At 42.8% G+C, this 20,958-nt stretch overlaps 1 protein-coding gene across 2 annotated transcripts; it reads left to right on the forward strand.

The window, feature by feature from the left end:
- Positions 1-1,206: 1,206 nt before the first annotated feature.
- Positions 1,207-20,370, forward strand: tlcd5a (TLC domain containing 5a). 2 transcript variants are annotated; one of them, XM_061972998.1, is made up of 3 exons: positions 1,207-1,503; positions 10,258-10,458; positions 19,099-20,370. In XM_061972998.1, the coding sequence occupies exons 2-3, from the start codon at positions 10,269-10,271 to the stop codon at positions 19,623-19,625; spliced, it is 717 nt and encodes a 238-aa protein (XP_061828982.1). In that variant the 5' UTR covers positions 1,207-1,503; positions 10,258-10,268; the 3' UTR covers positions 19,626-20,370. The 2 variants fall into 2 exon arrangements, with proteins under 2 accessions (XP_061828982.1, XP_061828981.1); XM_061972997.1 differs by lacking the exon at positions 1,207-1,503 and having other exon boundaries at positions 10,236-10,458.
- Positions 20,371-20,958: the final 588 nt, after the last annotated feature.

The raw sequence follows: 20,958 nt of genomic DNA on the forward strand, positions 1-20,958 counted from the left end.
TTTAATAAAAAAAATAAAAATAAAAAAACGATACCGATAATTTCCGATATTGCATTTTAACGTATTTAACGACCGATAATATCGGCCTCTCGACTTGTCTAGTTGTGATGCCAAAAAATATCGACGTAATCATAGTAGTATCGCTCCTGTACCTGGTATCATTACAGTGGATGTCAGGTGAGATCCACAAATGGCGTTTGTTTACATTTTGACGGCGGTGAGCTACGGTGTGTAGTGAAGCATATTTACCTATTCCTCGTCCTGCAGTGATAATGTTAGTTGTAAGAAACTTACTTTATTTGTCGCCATGGAGACAAGGATTAGTGATTTAGAAGTAGCTAAAACACTGCAGACTGGGGATGGACGTTAGCCGCTAGCTCGCTAGCCATGTCTTAAAGCACCTCTTCCTGAGGGTGTTTCAGTGTTATAACTTCACCTTTATCGTTAGTTTTTAGGCCAAAATGCGTCCGTTCTCCCTTTTCTGTCTACACACCATGTCTGCTTGTAAGTACTCAGTGATTGTGCGCTGCCGAACATGCTCCTCTGCTCTTAAAACCAGCAATGACACAACGTGAAGACGACGGAGGCATGGGGGGGGAACGGTATTTTTCAGAGGCAGTATAGAACCGAATATGATTCATTAGTATCGTGGTACTATACTAATACAACCCTAACAGAAACACACTTGCGCACTCAATTTGTCATTAGTGTACAAAACGGGTTATTTTTTTGGCGCATTTAAAAATCAATAAACCCGCATGGTACTGTCAAAACTAAAATAATTGTAAAAAAACATATTGATCATCAAATTCTATAGAATGTGTTCTATTTATTAAAAAAGTAATTATTTTCTTCTCAGAAAAGTTTTATTTATTTAGACAAATAATTAATTGTGTTTTTATTTATTTATATATATATATATATATATATATATATATATATATATATATATATATATATATATATATATTTAATAAAATACTTCTGATTCTAATTATACAGCATTGTATTCAATTATTGTCATTTGATTTTATAATGTCCTAAGGTCCATGCTACCTAATCAAAAAAAAAATATATATATATAACTAGTATAATTTTGAAATATTAAAGGATGTATTAAAACACCTTTAAAATGGTTATACTAGTAAATGAATAATTATTTATTTATCTGTGTAATGTTCAGCTCAGACCACAGGGGGTCGCTGTCTGACACGAAGCTGCAGCATCGTATTTAAAAGGCGTCTCGGAGGCGAGCAGGTCGTTTAGCCGGAGAAAATGGAACAAAACCGCACAATTGTGAGCGTTAAAGTGTGATTTAAGACACACGTCGTGCTATGTAAGGTTTTTTTTTGTGATGTCATGTGCATAAAAAACGAGGTAGGTGAAAAGAGGGACGAACAAGGCTTTGATAGACGTGTAACAAGGCGCCATATGGAGAACAACAACGACTACATTTGACTCGGTATCGGACACAAAGTTAACATCCACATGCACGTCGTCAAGGTAATGTTTTATTATAATTTTTTATTTAATGTGTGTTAAATAGGTGGAAACGCTTTGTTAGCATCTTAGCTTGTTAGCATATCATGCATTGTGTTGCATGAGCGTCCATTGTTAATATTCTATAATGTCGACATTTATCCTGTCTCAGTCCAATTTAAATGTTTTTTTTTTAAATATACAATGTGTGACACTGTAATATATACTGACAAAAGGGAATTGTACTGCCTGTTTGCGAGTATTTATGCTTCCACAAGGTGTCGCTTATCAGCACAAAACAGCAACATCTGACTTCAATCAATCAATCAATCAATCAAAGTTTATTTATATATCCCTAAATCACGAGTGTCTCAAAGGGCTGCACAAGCCACAACCACATCCTCGGCTCAGACTTACTTTTTCTTTCCTATATATTTATTCAAGGAGGGTGCCATGATTGGGTATAAAAGCAGCTTCAATGAAATGCTGAGTCATTCACAATCGAGGGTGTGAGAGTCACCGCTTTGTCAACAAATACTTGAGCAAATTGTTTAAGAACAACATTTCTCAACCAGATATTACAAGGAATTTAGGGATTTCACCATCTACGGCAGGGGTGTCAAACTCAAATACAGAGTGGGCCAAAATTTAAAACTGATTAAAGCCGCGGGCCAAGGTTGAACAAATTAACCTTTTAATAGAGACCCAAACAAGTTTTGCATTGAATATTGAACAAGCAAGGCTTATATAACTTTATAGTGACATGCAAAATCGAGTTTCAAATAATAATAATATTAATTAAAAAAATATCAATGGCATATCAAATAAGATTTCTATTTGCAGCCTTCTGAGGTAAATATCAACATTAACTTTTTCCACAGGCTAATAAATTTGAAAATAAAATAATGAAAAAACCAACCATTCTGGACTTTAAACTGCTCAGTTTGCAACACACTGACCTAATCCAGTGGTTCTTAACCTGGGTTCGATCGAACCCTAGGTGTTCGGTGAGTCGGGCTCAGGGGTTCGGCGGAGGTCAAGACACACCCGACTCATCGTGTAAATAAAAACTTCTCCCTATCTGCGTATTACGGATACGGCGACAGCAGAAGTCAGATGCACTGTGTTGGTTTTGTTGTTTGAACAAGGTGATGTTCATGCCCGGTTAATTTTGTGCACCAGTAAAAAAACATGGTAACACTTTAGTATGGGAAACATATTCACCATTAATTAGTTGCTTATTAACATGCAAATTAGTAACATATTGGCTCTTAACTAGTCATTATTAAGTACTTATTAATGCCTTATTCGGCATGGCCTTATTATAACCCTAACCCTCTAACCCTGGCCCTAACCAAATAACTCTAAATTAAGTCTTTGTTACTTAGAATATGTTCCCCATACTAAAGTGTTACCAAAAACATATAACATTGTCTTGAATTTGAAAAAAACAAATCATTTTATTTTTCACTAAAGAAGGTTTTGGTGAATGCGCATATGAAACTGGTGGGGTTCGGTACATCCAACAAGGTTAAGCACCACTGATCTAATCTGATGTGCCCACGCCAGATACCTGCCATCTTTTCTTGGATGCTAGTTCATTAATGTCGGGGCTCAGGCTTTGAGCTGAAGCAACCCTCATTATCAAACGAAGGTGTTCATCAGTCATTATATCTCATATTCCACAGTCTTGGGGGGGGGGGGGGGGGCCTTACAGGCACTGCTTTTAATGTCCTCTACGAGCTGACGTCACGTCCGCTTTTCATCCCTTCTAACAACGTGCCTGCCCAGTCACAAGATATGAACCCCCCCCCCCACACACACACACACACACACATTGTAGCGTCCCGGAAGAGTTAGTGCTGCAAAGGGTTCTGGGTATTTGTTCTGTTGTGTTTATGTTGCGTTACTGTGCTGATGTTCTCCAAAAATGTGTTTGTCATTCTTGTTTGGTGTGGATTCACAGTGTGGCGTATATTTCTAACAATGTTAAAGTTTTTTTATACTGGCACCCTCAGTGTAACCTGTATCGCTGAAGATCAAGTATGCGTTGCATTCACTTCTGTGTGTGTGCCCAAAGCTGCACATATTATGTAACTGGGCCAGCACTCGTTAGACTGGACGGAAAGGGGACGTTACAATTCTTGGGAGGGGCACTGAGATTTGGGAGTCTCCCGGGAGGTTTGGCAAGTATGAGAATTAGCGGTGTACCGCGGCACCTTCGCTGTATATTATGGGCGGGCCAGCTCTAGTGTTCATTTGATATCGCCTCACGGGCCAGGTGAAATTACACTACGGGCCAAATTTGGCCCGCGGGCCAGAGTTTGACACCCATAATCTATGGTCATCAAAAGGTTCAGAGAATCTGGAGAAATCACCGCACAAAAGCAGCAAGGCTGAAAACCAACATTGAATTCCCGTGACATTCAATCCCTCAGGCGGTACTGCATCAAAAAGGCACATCAGTGTGTAAAGGATATCACCACATGGGCTCAGGAACACTTCAGAACACCACTGTCAGTAACTACAGTTGGTCGCTACATTTGTAAGTGAAAGTTAAAACTCTACTACGCAAAGCGAAAAACCATTTATCAACAACACCCAGAAACGCCGCCGGCTTCGCTGGGCTCGAGCTCATCTAATATGGACTGATGCAAAATGGAAAAGTGTTCTGTGGTCTGACAAATCCACATGTCAAATAGTTTTTGTGAAACTGTGGACGTTGTGTCCTCCAGAACAAAGTGGAAAAGACCCATGCGGATTGTTCTAAGACAGACAGCAAGCGCACCTTCTTACACACGTCACATACTGTCACGTCATACGCCCTCCCCGAGCAGAGAGGTAGAGACATGGTAACGTTAGCTGTGATGCTAGCTGAGTGGTGCGAGCGCTAATACAAGAGAAAGAAGGTGCGAATCTGGTAACAAATGGAGGAATAATTAATTTCTAAGAAAAAAAGCAGGTGGTCCATCGTCTGGCGGTGGAATGGCTTCAAGTGGGAAGATGTCGAACAGACAACTGTAATTTGTCAAGTGTGGGGCGAAAGTGTTGCTATAAAAAGTAGCATTACTGCTGTAACAAACAGTTCAGGGTGTCCCAAGTTACCGGAGTGTGTTAGGTAAGGAGGAGGAGTTTTTTCCCTCCAGAGTTGCCGTAGGGTTTTGACGGAGGGTGTGTGTGGTTGTGGAAGGAGGTGTGTGATGTTGACATTAAAGAAGCGGTGGCTACCGAACCTGCTCTAATGTCTCCCGTTTATTATTTTATTAGATAAGTACACTGTATAGGCGAACCCAGGACACTCGGCTACACTGCTAATATGTAGCATCATTTGAAAAGTCACCCACTAGACAATGAAGAGGGCTTACTCTGCACGTCAACATCGTTCGGTGCCACACGTCCACACCATCAAAATGCCGAGGCAAACATTTCCACATCAACACCGTATGAAAAAAAAATAGTGATTTTTTTTGTTGTGATTTCCCTCTCTGCATGAAAGTTTAAAAGTAGCATATATTAATGCAGTATGAAGAATGTTTTAATGTAGACACATAGAATCATCATACTGCTGTGATTATATGCATCAAGTGTTCATTCAAGGCTAAGGCAAAATATCGAGATATATATCGTGTATCGCGATATGGCCTTAAAAAAAAGGCAATATCGCCCAGCCCTACGACTCTTTTCATAAAATTGGCAAAATGTTAAGCTTTTCTTGTAAAAATGCGACTGTTATTCAGTAAAATTCCAACTTTTATCTTTATATTGCACAAATGTTCAGTTTTTCTTGTAAAATACGGCAACAGCAGAAGTCAGACTGATTTTCAGGCGTGTAATTTGTTGTGAGTTGATGCACTGTGTTGGTTTTGTTCTTTGAACAAGGTGATGTTCATGCACGGTTCATTTTGTGCTCCAGTAAAAAAACAAAACATACAACTTTTTCTTGAATTTGAAAAATTTGGTGAATGCGCATATCAAAACGGTGGGGTTTGGTAGCTCCAAAAAGGTTAAGAACCACTGCTCTAAGGTGCATGGCTGCGGAATTTGAGAAAAATTAGTTCATTGAGCAAAGAAAGTTAGCACTTTAATGTTGGCATGCTGACGTTTGCATGCTAACAGTTTACAAGTGTCACCTACCAAGTTACATGACTCTGGGGTAGACGGTTGCAAAACTAGCGCAAATAGTTAGCATGCTAATTTTAGCATGCTCGCAAGCTAACGTTAGCATGCTATCACTTAGCATGTGTCACATGCCAAGTTATATGACTGTAAGGTGTATGGCATGCTAACAGGTAACAAGTGTCACATACCAAGTTTTATGACCCTGGGTGAAACGGTTGCAAAACTAGCTAAAGAAAAAGTTAGCATGCTAATATTAACAAGCTAACGTGAGCATGATAAAAGTTAACTTGGGTCACATACCAAGTTAAATGATTCTAAGACGTATTAGGTAAGAGAGTCCAGTCTATAGTGGATCTAGTTAATAGTGTGAGAGTCCAGTCCATAGTGGATCTAGTTAATAGTGTGAGAGTCCAGTCCACAGTGGATCTAGTTAATAGTGTGAGAGTCCAGTCCATAGTGGATCGAGTTAATAGTGTGAGAGTCCAGTCCATAGTGGATCGAGTTAATAGTGTGAGAGTCCAGTCCATAGTGGATCTAGTTAATAGTGTGAGAGTCCAGTCCATAGTGGATCGAGTTAATAGTGTGAGAGTCCAGTCCATAGTGGATCGAGTTAATAGTGTGAGAGTCCAGTCCATAGTGGATCTAGTTAATAGTGTGAGAGTCCAGTCCATAGTGTTTCTAGTTAATAGTGTGAGAGTCCAGTCCATAGTGGATCGAGTTAATAGTGTGAGAGTCCGGTCCATAGTGGATCTAGTTAATAGTGTAAGAGTCCAGTCCATAGTGGATGTAGTTAATAGTGTGAGAGTCCAGTCCATAGTGGATCTAGTTAATAGTGTGAGAGTCCAGTCCATAGTGGATCTAGTTAATAGTGTGAGAGTCCAGTCCATAGTGGATCTAGTTAATAGTGTGAGAGTCCAGTCCGTAGTGGTTCTAGTTAATAGTGTGAGAGTCCAGTCTGTAGTGGATCTAGTTAATAGTGTGAGAGTCCAGTCCGTAGTGGATCTAGTTAATAGTGTGAGAGTCCAGTCCATAGTGGATCTAGTTAATAGTGTGAGTCCAGTCCATAGTGGATCGAGTTAATAGTGTGAGAGTCCAGTCCATAGTGGATCTAGTTAATAGTGTGAGAGTCCAGTCCATAGTGGATCTAGTTAATAATAATACTCACCTCCATTATGGACAATATACTGCATTTATTAAGTATCGTTATCAAGTAGCATTATCACTGAAGGACGAGAGCTAAACATGTTGCACACTGAAGGCATGTTAATAGCTAAGCTACTGCTAGGCTAGCTTGAAACAACACAAGAAATACGAGTTTGATAAAGTTGAAGAAGTCGAGAAAAGTAAACAGTAATTACCAGGAAATGAATAAGTTGATGAATAAGAGTTAGAGAGAGGATAATATAACAATGACTGCTTTGTCACAGTCAGTACACAACATGTAAGAGGAGGACAGATCGATCCATAAATTGGTGATGCTGATACCAAGGGTAGTATCAGTAAATGATCAAGTACATTCTTTTGTCTTAAAATCTTATTTGTTGTTTCTGTTAATGTTTACAAACTCTGGGAATAATTCCCTGAACACAGGAGGGCAAAACCCTAAGGACTTAAATTAACAGGTTATGCTCTTGTTCAGGTATTGTGTACTGTTGACTTTGTTTTGCTCAAACAATTGTATGTAATAAAAGAAAGTAGGGGAACTAGTTAAAATATTGTTACACAGTCGGCTGCATAAAACCCTGATCGGAACGTGCCTACTTTTAGAGGATTATCTTTCCAGTTGAGAGAGATCCGGGTTTGAACATGTCGGTGTGGAGCAGGGCTCTTCAAACATATGACGCCATACCAGCCCCCCTGAGTTCAGTTCAAAACTTGGGAGAACAAACAGCAAATTCCTAAAAACATTAGAATGCTCCTGTTGTATAGAGCAACTTGGACTACTGTAAACTGTAGACTACTGCATTTTAACCTTGTAAGAAAACATAAAACACTGGGGTCCAAACTTGTGATTTACATTGTGTAAATGGTCAATAAAAACAGAATACAATGATTTGCTAATCCTTCTCAACCGATATTCAACTGAATAGACTGCAAAGACAAGATACTTAACGTTCAAACTGGAAACCTTTGTTATTATTTGCAAATATTACGTCATTTGGAATTTGATGCCTGCAACATGTTTAAAAAAAGATGGCACAAGTGGCAAAAAAGACTGAGAAAGTTGAGTAATGCTTATCAATGCACCACAGTTCGCTCACAATAGACAAGAATAATAAATAATATAATATGAATAATGTATTTTATATATATAATATATAAATAATATACATATATTGTACATGTACTCTACATTTAATTGCAGTCAAGAAGGAACAATTTTGTATTTGGAACATCCCACTGGTGAACGGGCTAATTGTGAACAGGTGGGTGCCATGATTGGGTATAAAAGCAGCTTCAATGAAATGCTCAGTCATTCACAGACGAGGGTGTGAGGGTCTCAATGCTTGAGCAAATTGTTTAAGAACAACATTTGTCAACCAGATATTGCAAGGAATTTAGGGATTTCACCATCTACGGTCATCAAAAGGTTCAGAGAATCTGGAGAAATCACCGCACGTAAGCAGCAAGGCTGAAAACCAACATTGAATTCCCATGACATTCAATCCCACAGGCGGTACTGCATCAGAAAGAGACATCAGTGTGTAAATGATATCACCACATGGGCTCAGGAACACTTCAGAACACCACTGTCAGTAACTGCAGTTGGTCGCTACATCTGTAAGTGCAAGTTAAAACTCTACTACGCAAAGCGAAAGCCATTTATCAACAACACCCAGAAACGCCGCCGGCTTCGCTGGGCTCGAGCTCATCTAATATGTACTGATGCAAAGTGGGAAAGTGTTCTGTGGTCTGACAATTCCACATGTCAAAGAGTTTTTGCGAAACTGTGGACGTTGTGTCCTCCAGAACAAAGAGGAAAAGAACCATCCGGATTGTTCTAAGCGCAAAGTTGAAAAGCCGGCATCTGTGATGGTATGGGGGTGGATTAGTGCCCAAGGCATGGGTAACTTACACATCTGTGGAGGCACCATTAATGCTGAAAGGTACATACAGGTTTTGGAGCAACATATGTTGCCATCCAAGCAATGGTATCATGGACGCCCCTGCTTATTTCAGCAAGACGATGCCAAGCCACGTGTTACAACAGCGTGCCTTCATAGTAGAAGAGTGCGGGTACTAGACTGGCCTGCCTGTAGTCCAGACCTGTCTCCCATTGAAAATGTGTGGCGCATTATGAAGCCTAAAATATCACAACAGAGACCCCGGACTGTTGAACAACTTAAGCTGTACATCAAGCAAGAATGGGAAAGAATTCCACCTGAAAAGCTTAAAAAATGTGTCTCCTCAGTTCCCAAACGTTTACTGAGTATTGTTAAAAAGAAAGGCCATGTAACACAGTGGTAAAAATGCACCTGTGCCAACTTTTTTGTATTGTGTTGCTGCCATTAAATCCTAAGTTAATGATTATTTGCAAAAAAAAAATTAATTTCTCAGTTCGAACATTAAATATCTTGTCTTTGCAGTCTATTCAATTGAATATAAGTTGAAAAGGATTTGCAAATCACTGTATTCTGTTTTTATTTACGAATTACACAACGTGCCAACTTCACTGGTTTTGGGTTTTGTACTTTGTAAAGTACAAAGTACATGATCTTTTAAGCAGAGCTATTGGTCTGTTCTGTCACAACCACAATCAATAAAATAGGTTCTGTCTCTATTAATGGGGGCTGGGGGATCCTCAAATATACACATCCAAAACAATAAACAAAATGTCTAAATAAAATGATGACCAAAACATTAAATATCTTGTCTTTGCAGTCTATTCAATTAAGTACAAGTTGAAAAGGATTTGCAAATCATTGTATTCTATTTTTATTTACCATTTACACAATGTTCCAACTTCACTGGTTTTGGGTTTTGTACATAATTGAGGTCAACTTTTGGTCAGTTACACATTTTTTTCGTAATGTGATTTTTGTAACTAAGTGTTGCTGTAGCTTGTTTACTGCAGATGCAGTCAATAGTCATGTGTTCAACATCTTTAGTTGTACTAGTAGTGTACCGCAAGGTTTCATTTTAAGTCCTCTCTTTTTCATCATTTGGGCTAGTCAACTGGTGGCCCTAGAGTTCAGTTCAAAAACCTTGTGAGAGACATTTTTGCAGCAGATTCTTAAAAACACTACAGCGCTGTTATAGATTTGACGGGCTTTTTTGCAGAAGGTCTTTAAAAAGAGCAGAGTGCTCCTGTAACTGACAAAATAAATAGACCAAAATCATGGTTCTCCCTAAGATGCAAAATTAGACTAACAGTGAATTAAGAAGTCTTCACTTTTTGGAAATGTTGTTGACTCTTTCTAGAAGCTCCCACAGGGACCGTCTGAGCCCCAGTTATCTCTCATCCAGTTTTTATGCGTGTCGCAACACGATTCTGCACAGCCTGTCCTGTCCAGCTGCATGGTACACCACGTCACAGCTGCCAGAGGGACGTCCCCCTCACCCCACCGGCCCCGCTTGTAGTGCCGTTATTGTCATGACAAAGAATACCACTGTAAGCGATCTCACTCGGCAGCGGGATGCTCTCCTTGTCTTCCCCAGAGGAGGACGAGATGATGTTGGTCAGCGCCCTCCTGAGCCTCGCCGGGTGGGTGTCCCTCTACTTCGCCCTGTGCCGCGTCAACGGGCGCCGCAGCTCCGAGTGGAACTGTCGCCTCGTCACCTTGTTGCATGGGATTCTTGCCGTCTGCGTCACGGCGTACATCGGCTACGTGGACGGACCGTGGCCCTTCGCACATCCAGGTATGCTCTTGTCAATTATAACATTGCTGTACAATCTAATAAGAGATTTTAAAAATGCATTTATTCACCAATATTGCGCTAGGAAACCTGAAAGATCTAGATCAGGGGTGTCCAAACCACGGCCCGCAGGCCAAATGCGACCCGCCGGCGGCATCAATGAACAATTTGACTGGGAGCAGTGTATCCATGTATAAATATTCAATGGTCAGACTGTTGACATATAATCGCCATCTGGTAGCCAACGAAAGTCCCTCTGGCATTAAGTATACTTTCAACTAAACGAAGTGCAGCATTTACTTACATGACCCAATCCAAACAACCTTCCCTAGTCACGGTGCAGAAAAAAAGAAAATCAACCCGTACAAAAAGTCAACAAACATCATCACACATTGAACTTTGTGGATATTATTTTAAAAAATGTCCATCCATCCATCTTCTTCCGCTTATCCGAGGTCGGGTCGTGGGGGCAGCAGCCTAAGCAGGGAAGCCCAGACTTCCCTCTCCCCAGCCACCTCGTCCAGCTCTTCCTGTGGGACCCCGAGGCGTTCCCAGGCCAGCCGGGAGACATAGTCTTCCCAACGTGTCCTGGGTCTTCCCCGCGGCCTCCTACCGGTCGGACGTGCCCTAAACACCTCCCTAGGGAGGCGTTCGGGTGGCATCCTGACCAGATGCCCGAACCACCTCATCTGGCTCCTCTCGATGTGGAGGAGCAGCGGCTTTACTTTGAGCTCCCCCCGGATGGCAGAGCTTCTCACCCTATCTCTAAGGGAGAGCCCCGCCACCCGGCGGAGGAAACTCATTTCGGCCGCTTGTACCCGTGATCTTGTCCTTTCGGTCATAACCCAAAGCTCATGACCATAGGTGAGGATGGGAACGTAGATCGACCGGTAAATTGAGAGCTTTGCCTTCCGGCTCAGCTCCTTCTTCACCACAACGGATCGATACAGCGTCCGCATTACTGAAGACGCCGCACCGATCCGCCTGTCGATCTCACGATCCACTCTTCCCTCACTCGTGAACAAGACTCCGAAGTACTTGAACTCCTCCACTTGGGGCAAGATCTCCTCCCCAACCCGGAGATGGCACTCCACCCTTTTCCGGGCGAGAACCATGGACTCGGACTTGGAGGTGCTGATTCTCATCCCAGTCGCTTCACACTCGGCTGCGAACCGATCCAGTGAGAGCTGAAGATCCTGGCCAGATGAAGCCATCAGGACCACATCATCTGCAAAAAGCAGAGACCTAATCCTGCAGCCACCAAACCAGATCCCCTCAACGCCTTGACTGCGCCTAGAAATTCTGTCCATAAAAGTTATGAACAGAATCGGTGACAAAGGGCAGCCTTGGCGGAGTCCAACCCTCACTGGAAACGTGTCCGACTTACTGCCGGCAATGCGGACAAAGCTCTGGCACTGAGCATACAGGGAGCGGACTGCCACAATCAGACAGTCCGATACCCCATACTCTCCGAGCACTCCCCACAGGACTTCCCGAGGGACACGGTCGAATGCCTTCTCCAAGTCCACAAAACACATGTAGACTGGTTGGGCAAACTCCCATGCACCCTCAAGGACCCTGCCGAGAGTATAGAGCTGGTCCACAGTTCCACGACCAGGACGAAAACCACACTGTTCCTCCTGAATCCGAGGTTCGACTATCCGGCGTAGCCTCCTCTCCAGTACACCTGAATAGACCTTACCGGCAAGGCTGAGGAGTGTGATCCCACGATAGTTAGAGCACACCCTCCGGTTCCCCTTCTTAAAGAGAGGAACCACCACCCCGGTCTGCCAATCCAGAGGTACCGCCCCCGATGTCCACGCGATGCTGCAGAGTCTTGTCAACCAAGACAGCCCCACAGCATCCAGAGCCTTAAGGAACTCCGGGCGTATCTCATCTACCCCTGGGGCCTTGCCACCGAGGAGCTTTTTAACTACCTCAGCAACCTCAGCCCCAGAAATAGGAGAGCCCACCACAGACTCCCCAGGCACTGCTTCCTCATAAGAAGACGTGTTGGTGGGATTGAGGAGGTCTTCGAAGTATTCCCTCCACCGATCCACAACATCCGCAGTCGAGGTCAGCAGAACACCATCCCCGCCATACACGGTGTTGATAGTGCACTGCTTCCCCTTCCTGAGGCGGCGGATGGTGGTCCAGAATTGCTTCGAAGCCGTCCGGAAGTCGTTTTCCATGGCTTCCCCTAACTCCTCCCATGTCCGAGTTTTTGCCTCTGCGACCGCTGAAGCCGCACACCGCTTGGCCTGTCGGTACCTGTCCGCTGCCTCAGAAGTCCTATGAGCCAAAAGAACCCGATAGGAGTCCTTCTTCAGCTTGACGGCATCCCTCACCGCCGGTGTCCACCAACGGGTTCTAGGATTACCGCCACGACAAGCACCAACTACCTTGCGGCCACAGCTCCAATCAGCCGCCTCGACAATAGAGGCGCGGAACATGGTCCATTCGGACTCAATGTCCAGCACCTCCCTCGTGACATGTTCAAAGTTCTTCCGGAGGTGGGAATTGAAACTCTCTCTGACAGGAGACTCTGCCAGACGTTCCCAGCAAACCCTCACAATGCGTTTGGGCCTGCCAGGTCTGTCCGGCATCCTCCCCCACCATCGCAGCCAACTCACCACCAGGTGGTGATCGGTAGAAAGCTCCGCCCCTCTCTTCACCCGAGTGTCCAAAACATGAGGCCGCAAATCCGATGACACAACTACAAAGTCGATCATGGAACTGCGGCCTAGGGTGTCCTGGTGCCAAGTGCACATATGGACACCCTTATGTTTGAACATGGTGTTCGTTATGGACAATCTGTGACGGGCACAAAAGTCCAATAACAAAACACCGCCCGGGTTCAGATCCGGGCAGCCATTCTTCCCAATCACGCCTCTCCAGGTTTCACTGTCGTTGCCAACATGAGCATTGAAGTCCCCCAGTAGCACGAGGGAATCACCCGGGGGAGCACTCTCAAGTACTCCCTCGAGTGAATCCAAAAAGGGTGGGTACTCTGAGCTGCGGTTTGGCGCGTAAGCGCAAACCACAGTCAGGACCCGTTCCCCCACCCGAAGGCGGAGGGAAGCTACCCTCTCGTCCACCGGGTTGAACTCCAACGTACAGGCTCTGAGCCAGGGGGAAACAAGAATTGCCACCCCAGCCCGTCGCCTCTCACTGCCGGCAACGCCAGAGTGGAAGAGAGTCCAGCCCCTCTCGAGAGAACTGGTTCCAGAGCCCTTGCTGTGCGTCGAAGTGAGTCCGACTATGTCTAGCCGGAACTTCTCCACCTCGCGCACTAGCTCAGGCTCCTTCCCCCCCAGCGAGGTGACGTTCCACGTCCCAAGAGCTAGCTTCTGTAGCCGAGGATCGGACCGCCAAGTGCCCTGCCTTTGGCTGCCGCCCAGCTCACATCGCACCCGACCTCTATCACCCCTGCTATGGGTGGTGAGCCCATTGGAGGGGGGACCCACGTTGCCTCTTCGGGCTGTGCCCGGCCGGGCCCCATGGAGACAGGCCCGGCCACCAGGCGCTCGCCATCGTGCCCCACCTCCGGGCCTGGCTCCAGAGGGGGGCCCCGGTGACCCGCGTCCGGGCGAGGGAAATCTGGGTCCTTGTTTTTTATTATTCATGGAGGTCTTCGAGCCGCTCTTTGTTTGATCCCTCACCTAGGACCAGTTTCTCTTGGGAGACCCTACCAGGGGGCATAAAGCCCCCGGACAACATAGCTCCTAGGATCATTGGGACACGCAAACTCCTCTACCACGTTAAGGTGGCAGCTCAGAGAGGAGAAAAAAAAAAATGTCCAATCAACATAAAAAAAAACAAAATGACACCCATTTAAATCCATTACAAGAGAGGATGGGGATAAATGCAAAACACCCTCTACACACATCCATGTTTGGCGCATTTTAGGTGCTTGATATTTCTTATATATATATATATATATATGTATATGTATATACCGGTATGTGTGTATATATATATATATATATATATATATATATATATGTGTATATGTATGTGTGTGTATGTATGTATATATATATATATATCCATCCATTTTCTACCGCTTGTCCCTTTTGGGGCTGCAGGGGGTGCTGGAGCCTATCTCAGCTGCATTCGGGCATAAGGCGGGGTACACCCTGGACAAGTCGCCACCTCCCCGCAAGTTGGGACATCCTTAGTCTACATCAGTGGTTCTCAAATGGGGGTACGAGTACCCCTGGGGATACTTGAAGGTATGCCAAGGGGTACGTGAGATTTTTTTTAAATATTCTAAAAATAGCAATAATTCAAAAATCCTTTATAAATATAAATAAAAACCTATCTTTTTTTCCAAATAGTTCAAGAAAGACCACTACAAATGAGCAATATTTTGCACCGTTCTACAATTTAATAAATCAGAAACTGATGACATAGTGCTGTATTTTACTTCTTTGTCTCTTGTTTTCAACCAAAAATGCTTTGCTCTGATTAGGGGGTACTTAAATTTAAAAAAAATTCACAGGGGGTACATCACTGAAAAAAGGTTGAGAACCACTGGTCTACATGACTGAAGTTTTACTAACAAGTCCTCTTAATGTATTTATTGCTCTTGAAAATGAATCTGGTAGTAACTTCCCATAATACCAATTAGTTTTTTTCATGCTCTGTCAGCATTTCCTCAAGCATCCTGTGAAAAACATCAGTAGAAGAGGACACACAATTGAGCACTTAACAGCTGTCCTTTTTTGGATCACATTTGGCTTGAGGCTTTTATAATTTTTCATCTAAACTCAGAACAAAACCCTTTTTATTCACAGTCTGATTAAAATGATCGCTGCAAATTTACTCTTCTCTCGTTTGGTCCGTCCCATTATGCGCCTCCTCATATGCAGGCTGACCCCTTCTTTAGTTGTATTGCTACAACCTGCAACAATGCATCTGGCAGACATATTTGATCATTCCTTCAAATTCTGCGTGAAAATAGTATGATTCGGGTTGAAGATGCTACCAAAACATACACAATATAAAATTGCCTGCAGTCTTCTGTAGATAATGTCAGCAGGCTGATGCAGGCACACCCACATTTGATGCAGAAAGTGGGTGTTCCAAAATGTGCTTAAACTCATTACAAAACAAGCCTACAGTCACTACTGTCTACTTTGAGGGGGAATTTCACCTGTAGACATCATTTTTGGGTCCAGAACTATGAAATAAGAGCCAATGTTGTAGCATTTTAGTTGTAGCAAAAACACCACTAAACACTGAGCAAAAATTCTGCCGATTTATAGTTCTTACATGGTCATCATCTCATCTCGATCGCAACTGGACTGTTCAGTTTCTCTTAGAAGACGTTTCACTCCCATCCAAGTAGGCTTCATTAGTTCATACTCATAGACTTCGATTGGTCGGCTCTCTATCCGACCAATCTAAATCCAACCGAAGATTATCCGATTTAAGATTACCGGTAGTCAGATCTAGATCTGACCAATCTAAGTCTATGAGCATGAACTGATGAAGCCTACTTGGATGAGAGGCGAAACGTCTTCTAAGACAAACTGAACAGTCCAGTTGCGATTGATTGAATGCTCTGAGAATACAATGACCAGGATGAATGAGAACATCCATAATGGTCCTGCAAAAAATAAGAAAATCTAATTAATCCTTTGGGCTCAAAAACATAAAAGAAAAATTAACTTAGTCAAGCCCAAAAACATAAAAAGTCAAAGAAAAAGTAACAAACTTAGACTTTGACCAATGACTTGTAAACGAAAGTCCAGTCCTATTTCTGTGCAAACTTCTCATCTGACTTCTGACACCATTTGTCACTGAAGACGAGGAATACAACCAGGATTTGAACCAGGGTTTAGCGCAGACCTGGGGAAAATTAAGTCCCGGGGCCCGCTTGCGGCCCGTTAAGCCTTTCAATCTGGCCCGCTGGACATTTCCAAATCATTTTTTTAGATGTTTAAGATGGAAAGTGTAGCTGCCATTATGATGTGCAGTGATGTTTTCTAATGACCGTAAGTCTTGAATTATACAAATTATTTCAATGGTTGGAATCTGTGCGTTTGCTTTATATACACAAGTTACTATGGTAATCTAATTCGTTACTATGGTAATCCAAGTCACATCAGCTCAGACGAGGCACCAAGCAGTGTGGGCGGGAAGCGTTTCCAGAGCGGCCAGCCTGAAATGCAGGTGTCAGGGAAAGACGTGGAAAGAGATTTTTACAACAAAGTTGTAAAGCTTAGTGAACTATCAGATGTATCAGATTGTAGGTGGTTTTATTTTTTTACCCTTTGCGTTTATATTTTGCTGTGTTTGTTGCATTTTTGTTGCGTTTCGCTTGAGGGGGTGTTACGTTCATATGTTGTCAATATTCAGTGTTTTAGCCTTCATAGTTAATATTGTAAATCCTACATTCTTTATTTTCATATACATTCTGGGTGTTTCAAAAAATGTAAAATTCCATTCCGTTTTTAAGGCGGTCTGTCATAACGTTTTTAGCATTCAATCAGACATTATTGTGAGGTTTTGTATTAGTGTTCCTAAAAATAGATCTACCGGCCCCCAGACACATTTTTTTCTCTAAATTTGGCTCCCCGAGTCAAAATGATTACCGTATTTTTCGGAGTATAAGTCGCACCTGCCGAAAATGCATAATAAAGAAGGAAAAAAAAATATATAAATCACACTGGAGCCTGGCCAAACTATGAAAAAAACTGTGACTTATAGTCCGAAAAATACGGTACTTACTTACATACGCCTACTACCCCTTCTGGGGCATAGGCTGTCAACAAGTGACCTGGTCTGGCAGGTGGAAAAACGTGCCATTAAAGAGTCATGCAGGTTCATCCTTGTGTTGTAAAGCCAAACAAATAAAAGTACTCTCAACCCTTAATGTCACATGATGAAGACTTAGCTTTATACCTAAATGCAAAAACAGTAAATCATATACTCAAAATCAATCCAGACATAATACAGTTAGATTGCGTGTTGTACTAAGGGCAGCACGGTGCAGTGGTTGGCGCTCCTGCCTCACAGCGAGAAGGTTTTGGGTTTGATTCCCGGGCTCTGGGTCTTTCTGTGGGGCGCTTGCATGTTCGCCCTGTGACTGCGTGGGTTGTCTGTGGGAACTCCGGTTTCTTCCCACCTCCAAAGACGTGCACCTGGGGATAGGTTGATTGGTAACACTAAATTGGCCCTGGTGTGTGACTGCTGTCCATCTATCTGTGTTGGCCCTGCAATGAGGTGGCAACTTGCCTTCCACCCGAGTGCAGCTATGATAGGCGCCAGCCACCCCGCGACCCCAAGAGGGACAAGCGGCAGAAATTGGATGGATTGGACAAATAGGCTACCTATGCTATGGTTATCATTACACTGTTCGCATTTACCATCTTTGTTATGTAAAACACAAAAATACCTACAGTCGTGGTCAAAAGTTGTCACTTGTAAAGAACATAACGTCATGGCTGTCTTGAGTTTCCAATAATTTCTACAACTCTTATTTGTTTGTGATAGAGTGATTGGAGCACATACTTGTTGGTCACAAAAAACATTCATGAAGTTTGGTTCTTTTATGAATTTATTACGGGTCTACTGAAAATGTGAGCAAATCTGCTGGGTCAAAAGTATACATACAGCAATGCTAATATTTGCTTACATGTCCCTTGGCAAGTTTCACTGCAATAAGGTGCTTTTGGTAGCCATCCACAAGCTTCTTCCACAAGCTTCTGCTTGAATTTTTGACCACTCCTCTTAACACAATTGGTGCAGTTCAGCTAAATTTGTTGGTTATCTGACATGGACTTGTTTCTTCAGCATTGTCCACATGTTTAAGTCAGGATTTTGGGAAGGACATTCTAAAACCTTAATTCGAGCCTGATTTAGCCGTTCCTTTACCACTTTTGACGTGTGTTTGGGGTCATTGTCCTGTTGGAACACCCAACTGCGCCCAAGACCCAAACACTGCTGATGATTTTAGGTTGTCCTGAAGAATTTGGAGGTAATCCTCCTTTTTCATTGTCCCATTTACTCTTTGTAAAGCACCAGTTCCATTGGCAGCAAAACAGGCCCAGAGCATAATACTACCACCACCATGCTTGACGGTAGGCATCGTGTTCTTGGGATTAAAGCCCTCACCTTTTCTCCTCCAAACATATTGCTGGGTATTGTGGCCAAACAGCTCAATTTTTGTTTCATCTAACATCACATGGACAAAGATAAGACCTTCTGGAGGAAAGTTATGTGGTCGTTTTCAGTAGACCCATAATAAATTCATAAAAGAACCAAACTTCATGAATGTTTTTTGTGACCAACAAGTATGTGCTCCAATCACTCTATCACAAAAAAATAAGAGTTGTAGAAATAATTGGAAACCCAAGACAGCCATGACATTATGTTCTTTACAAGTGTATGTAAACGTTTGACCACGACTGTATGTGGATTTGACAAAATACACCGAATACAAGCATGATGGAGGTCAGATTTAATTCGGAAGTGTATTTTGGTTTGGTTTCTAAATTTTTCAACCTAACATGCTATTTTGCTTAGGATTTACTTTTTCATCTACATAACTCTCAGTATGATGGAGTCTAGTAATCTAGTGTAGTATATACAGTGAGTAAATATTGACTTAATTCATGTGTGTTTGTAAACCAGGTACAAAGAACACACCTCTGCAGATAAACGCCCTGATGCTGAGCCTGGGCTACTTCATTTTCGACATGGCCTGGTGCGTCCACTTCCGCACCGAGGGGGCCGTGATGCTGGCCCACCACACGGTGAGCATCCTGGGCATCGTGCTGACCCTGTGGCTGGGGGAGTCGGGCATCGAAGGCTGCGCCGTGCTTTTCGGCAGCGAGATCACCAACCCCCTCCTGCAGGCGCGATGGTTCATCAAGCAGACGGGCCGCTACGGGACGCCGTTGGCCGACGCCGTGGACGTCCTGTTTGTGCTGCTCTTTGTGCTGATGCGAGTCTTCGTGGGAGGGACAATGCTGTACTGTGAGCTGATCTCGCCGAGGCCCAGATTCTTCATCAAGTGCGGGGGAGTGGCCATGTACGCGCTTTCCTGGGTCTTTATGGTGGACATTGTTCGCTTTGCCGTCCGCAAGAGCAGGACTTGGCGCCGGCGGCGGCGTGAGCAACAGGAGGCGACTCATGACGATAAAGGCAAAAGGGACTGATGACTCATACTTTTAGCAAATACTTTTCATCTATGAAACTGAGATGCAAAACAATGCTTTAGGCAGACCGTAAGCAGCCAAGCAAAACGTGGCTCCAAAGTTTGTTTACATCACAATCCTTGCGGGCGTCATATGTCAAACTTGTATGCTTTTTTTGTGTACTCAGGGAAAAAACATTTAGTTTCGAAGTCATTTTAATAAGCTTGCTTTGAAAATGTGTTGGCATTCGCTTGCCCTACTTCTTGCCTTCTCAAACCTTTTTTTTTACCAAGTGCCACCACAGCAAACCCTTGGCTCGCCAAGTACCAGTAGCGTAGTCGGCCTAAATATTCATCAAAAACAAGGTAGAGGTTTTATTTAACTATTTAATATTTTTGGCAACTGTAACATTACATACAATTTGAACAGTAACACCGTGTTTGAATATTTAATTAAGTGATTCTTTGGTGTACCACTAGATAGAGCCCGTGTATCACTATTGGTACCACAGTTTGAGAATCACTGCCCTAATGTGTATTCTAGTGAGGTGCGGTTCGATACTGAAATCCCGACACTGCCGATACCAGAGGGTTATGCGCTAATATCGATTCTTAAATTAAAATATTGATACTTTTGATACTTTATTTGTTTGGGATAATGTAAACCATCGCAAGGCAGTAACTCAGTATAAAGTAAATAGTTGAGATCTTGCAATTGAGGGAACTCCTTTTTCTTCCGCCTAGGTAAGTCAATACAAACGCAGTCATTCAGTTTATTTAGGAAAATGAGACCAAGTGTATTTGGAGAAACTGCATACAAAGTGAGATTATGAATATAAAATAACGCATTCAGTGCAAAATAGCACAATCATTTGTTACGCTGTGTGATTTCATAACGTTTAAAGATTATTTCTTAAGAGCAGCAACACTTAAAGTCACGACTTTTTCAATTTTACCAGACACATTAGGTATATTTGCACAGATTATCTCCGATACCAGCTTGAATTTTACTCCAACGGATCGGAATACAATCTGTTGTATCGCACATCACTAGTGTAGATGGAAAGTATACAGTAGTTGGGGATTTATAGTGTAAAACTGCCTTGAATAAACTTTTACTCACACGAACAAGTGAAGATGACACACAACATTTAGTACACTTGCCTTTTCTAGTGTTTATGCAGATTTATTTGTGCAGTCATGTACTACAATTCATTTTCAGAATGTTAATATACAAAGAGGAAGTAAAACGAAAAAACTATACTGGTGTGTGCCTTAGTTTTCTGAATGTATGATTGTCTTGTATTTTAATGTCATTAAATGACTTCTTTGAATGCACTCTTTTGTTCTGAATT

The sequence above is a fragment of the Nerophis lumbriciformis genome, linkage group LG17 (assembly GCF_033978685.3).
Source record: "Nerophis lumbriciformis linkage group LG17, RoL_Nlum_v2.1, whole genome shotgun sequence".
Classification (NCBI taxonomy): Eukaryota; Metazoa; Chordata; class Actinopteri; order Syngnathiformes; family Syngnathidae; genus Nerophis; species Nerophis lumbriciformis.

What these genes read in the sequence shown, in the direction of transcription:
- tlcd5a (XM_061972997.1), top strand. Translation starts at nt 10,236, where the DNA reads ATGCTCTCCTTGTCTTCCCCAGAGGAGGACGAGATGATGTTGGTCAGC. An exon ending in GTGGCCCTTCGCACATCCAG is followed by an intron (nt 10,459 to 19,098) that starts GTATGCTCTTGT and finishes TTTGTAAACCAG; the next exon opens with GTACAAAGAACACACCTCTG.